General features: G+C 39.8%; 1 protein-coding gene across 1 annotated transcript; it reads right to left on the bottom strand.

Moving 5' to 3' along the window:
* Positions 1–308: 308 nt before the first annotated feature.
* Positions 309–836, bottom strand: LOC142606029 (putative mitochondrial protein AtMg00310). The gene has a single exon (XM_075777443.1). The coding sequence runs from the start codon at positions 834–836 to the stop codon at positions 309–311; it is 528 nt and encodes a 175-aa protein (XP_075633558.1).
* Positions 837–4,637: the final 3,801 nt, after the last annotated feature.

The raw sequence follows: 4,637 nt of genomic DNA, 5'->3' as shown, positions 1-4,637 counted from the left end.
AGTCATTCCATTTGCTCCAAACTCTTTTAGTAGCTTCATAATGGACAATTGCATGCTTAGTTGACTCCGTTCTCCATTGCAAATAAGGCAAGTAGGATTTACTTGAATTCCCCTATTGCAAATATTCAACATAGATGGGATGGCCTTCATGCATAGTCTCCATGGAAAAATTCTCACTTTGGCCAGGATGTTCAAGTGCCACATCTTTTTCCAAAGGGGAGCACATATGTCTCCCGCTGAGGCTTCACCTCTTTCAGGCTTCTCTACTATTCTTCTAGCCAAAAAAAAGCACTTTTCACCATGAAGATTCATTTTTTATTCTTCACCCATATTAATTGGTCCTCCTGTGGGTAGTGAGGAATTGGGATGCTGAGGATATTTCCCACTTCAAAGGCAAAGAAAATTTTATCTAGAATGTCCTTTCTCCATCTTCTTGTGTCTTGGTCGATTAAGGCCAATAGCATGGGGAAGTCTCCAAAATCTTTCCTGGGGGAGATGACTTTATAGGTTGATGGTGTTGGCAACCATCTATCATCCCATATATGGATTGTCTTCCCATTCCCCACTCTCCATCTTGTTCCAGGTTGTATAATCTCTATGCTCTTGTGAATGCTTCTCCAAGCATAGTAAAGGTTACTGCCTATGCTTGCATTTAAGATATCCCCATTTGGGAAGTACCTTGCTTCATACATACACGCCATTAGCGATGCAGGATTTTCCAACATCCTCCAACCTTGCTTTGCCAGCATAGCCAAGTTGAAAGCATAAAGATCACGAAATCCCATGCCGCCCTCTAGTTTTGATTTGCACATTCTTGACCAGCTGACCCATGCCATTTTTTATTCTTGATTCTTCTGCGCCCACCAAAAATTTTGCATCATCCCCTCAATGTCTTCACAAAGACCTTTTGGAATTAGGAAACACACCATTGTGTATGTGGGTATTGCCTGAGCAACAGCTTTTATAAGGATTTCTCTTCCTCCTATCGATAATAGTTTCTTTTTCCAACAAGCCATCTTCTTCCCCACACGCTCCCTAACTTTATCGGATATTTGTTTCTTTGATCTTCCAATCATCGAAGGTAGACCCAAGTATTTTCCTGGTTATGTATTCTGCATTAAGCCCAGCATTTCCTTCATCTGTATTCTTACTAAAAAAGACTAAGGACTTTTCTATGTTTATTTTTTGGCCTTTTGCATCCTCATATTTGTGCAGAATTTCACAAATTTCTCTACTTTCTTGCTCTATTGCTTTGCAGTAGATCACACTATCATCGACAAATAAGAGGTGGGTTATTGTTAGGCTTCCCCTACAAATGGAAATACTAAAAATCTTCCTTCTTCTTTCTGCCTCCACAATCAAGACATTAGCCCTTCTGCATATAAAATAGACAAGTAGGGAGATAGGGGATCGACCTGACGTAGCCCTCTCGTGGGAGTTATACAGCCATGAGCCACCCCATTTATGAGAACAAAATAAGATAATAAATTTATATAGCTCATAATCAATTTAATTCATTTATTATCAAAGCCCATTTTAGTCCTAGTTTTTTCAAGAAAAACACATTCCACTCTATCGTAGGCTTTAGTCATATCAAATTTAATTGTAATGTACCCCTCTTTGCCATCCTTTTTTTATTAGGATAGTGCATGATTTCAAAAACAACCATGACATTATTAGTTATGAGCTTGCCAAGGACAAACACACTTTGGTTTTCAGAAATGATAGTGGAAAAGAGGGGTTTCAATCTATTTTCAAGAACCTTTGACACAATTTTGTATGAAACATTACAAAGGCTTATAGGTCGGAATTCATTTATCTTTGTTGGATTATTTATTTTAGGAATGAGGGCTATGTTGGTCTTGTTCAACTCAGTTATGGGGGCATTGGAATTAAGAATATTAAGGACAGTTTTTATCACATCTTCCCCAATAATGGCCCAATCCTTTCGATAAAAGATAGCACAAATACCGTTAGGGCCCAATGCATTTGTTGGATACATTTGTTGAATGGCTTGAATAACCTCCTCCTTTTGGAATTCTTTTGTTAGGTCTTCATTCATCTCCCTGGTAATCCCTCTCGGTATTAAATCTGCTACTTCCATCACTCTAGTTGGGAAAGAGGTAGAGAAAAACTCTTTGAAGTAAGCCACAACAATGTTTGCTATGTCTTTTTTCTCTTCGCACCAGTTCCCTTCTCCATCTAGCAAGCCCTTAATTTAATTCTTCCTCTTTCTTTGAGATGCTTTGTGGTGAAAATATTTTTTATTTATGCCATCTAGGGTCAACCATTGGACTCTGGATCTTTGATTCCACTTGACTTCTCCATCATCTAGCATTTCATTGATTTCCTTCCTTAGTGCATCAATTTCTTCTGCCTTACTTCCATCCCTTTCAGCCTGAACTAGGGCTTGCAGCTGCTTTCTTTTCTCATTTATCATTCAAACATCATGACTAAGATCAAAATTGTTCCATCTTGTCAAGCTCGCAGTGCACTCCTTCAGGCCCTCGGCTAGTTCACTAGCCGTGTGAAAACCCGAATGATTCTTCCAAGTATCTTGAATTATCTCCTTGCATTTATCAGTTCTAACCCATTCTGCCTCAAAATGGAATCTCCTCTCTCCCCAACCTTGGAAATTCCTTTGGTTGGTTAGAACTAGAGCGCAGTGATCTCAAGTTGAATCTGTTACATGGAGGACCCTAACAGCTCTGTATTGCTTTTTCCATTATGTTGTAATCAGCACCCTATCAAGTCTTAATCGAATTCTTTCCTTGACTGACCTTCGGTTACACCAAGTCAAATCTGGTCCCTCATATCCAAGGCCCCAAAAGCCACAAGCATTAACTACTCTTTTAAAACCATCCATTTGTTGTTGGGATCTCTCTAGGCCTTCCCATTTCTTGGAGCTTGTTAAGATTTCATTAAAATCCCTTATACAGACCCATGGCATTTGAAATTGAGAGTTTAGGAATTGTAGTAAGTCCCAAAAATCCTTCCTCCGATTAGTATCTGGGTTGCTGTAGAACCCTGTAACTCTCCATTTAAGACCAGATGTAGGATCAGTCACTACTGCATCTATGTGGTGCCTAGTATAACTTTTAAGCTCCAAATTAAGATCTCTTTCCCATAACATGGCTATTCCACTACTTCTTCCCTAGGCTGGGGACAATTATCCCATTTAATAAACCTACCTTTTCCATTATTCTCCTGATCCTTCTCATTCTAGCTTTTGTCTCCATCAGCAACGCTCAAACTGACCGAGGGTTCCCCAACCCTTGACAGTTCTTGTTTAAGGAATTTATGGCTCCCGACAATGTTGCTTTGCAGACACCGCCAATAGATCAAGCGAGACTGATTCATTACCACAAAGCTTTTTCTGCCTTCCTGCATTCGCCTCTTCCTCATCTGCCCATAGAATATGCTTTACACCCACTATACTGCTAGCTACATCCCTTCCCATTTCATTTTCTTTGTTTTGACCACAGCCTTGCTTCTTCCATTTACCCTTCTTTTCTTGGACTTTATATTCTCCATCCTTATTCTCCTTCTCTATACTAAGCCCAAAGTCCATTTTAACTGGACTAATGACTTCTTGGGTCTCCTTATTTTGTGTTTCTTCCTGGCCCATATGTATTACCCCACTTACCCCACTTACACTTCCTACTATTGATATAGAGCTGTGGGCCGGTCCAATATTTTGATTTTTTTTAATTTCCATTTTCAGCTTGGATTGCTTCCCCTATTTTCCTTGCTCCTATCCTGTCTTTGGTACAATTTTGAATTTGAATTTGACATACTTGTTGCGTGGTGTGCTCACCTTCCTCTGACACCACTGAGACAAGATTTCCTCTTTTTTCATTTCCAAGATTTTCCCCTGAGTGTGCACCGCCAAGGAAAATAGAATGGCCATCGTCTTTTACCCCTACCTACATCATTCCTTGCATTGCCATGTCATAAACTTGCTGGTTTATTGGATTTCTTCTTGGTTCTTCTTTTGACACTCTAGCTTTGCTTCCTCCTTGAGCCCTTAACCATTCTTTGTATTGCAAAGTTTGATTTGGTTGGCCGCTTTTATTGCAATGTCGCTCATCATGACCCATTACTCCACACCTGAAGTAGAAAATCAGCAACCTCTCGTACCGAAATTGGATGCAAAAACTCTCCTCCTCTGGGCTAGCTAATTTTCCACACCTTCTTAAGGGTTTTTCCAGTGAAAGCTTCACCTTTATTCTCATGAATTTTGCTTGATCTGACATCCAAGATCTCGTATCCACTACCATGAAGATCCCCGAATTGCTACCTATCTCCTTCCCTATCTTCTCTATCATCATATCAAAAGGTAAACCCCAAATTTGTACCCAACAAGGGGAGTGGGTAAAAGTGATGTTGTTTTCCGTCATCCCCTCTCCCATATTGTGAGCAATAGGAGATTATTTTCAAAACTCCATGGCCCATTTGTTTTGACCCACCTTAGCTGATATTCATTGGCAAACTTGAATTGGAAAATGTCATTTCCATCTTCCACGATCTTCAAATCTTGGCCTATTTTCCAAGTACTCCTTAATGTATTCTTTAAGGCAAGTAAGTTTTGCTTTCTGACCTTTAAAAGCTTCCCCATTAGGCTTTGAGAGCTCTCC

This window comes from Castanea sativa, chromosome 8 (assembly GCF_040712315.1).
Source record: "Castanea sativa cultivar Marrone di Chiusa Pesio chromosome 8, ASM4071231v1".
NCBI lineage: Eukaryota > Viridiplantae > Streptophyta > Magnoliopsida > Fagales > Fagaceae > Castanea > Castanea sativa.
Note: the sequence above shows the minus strand (reverse complement) of the source record. Positions and strands in the feature narration are given on the sequence as shown.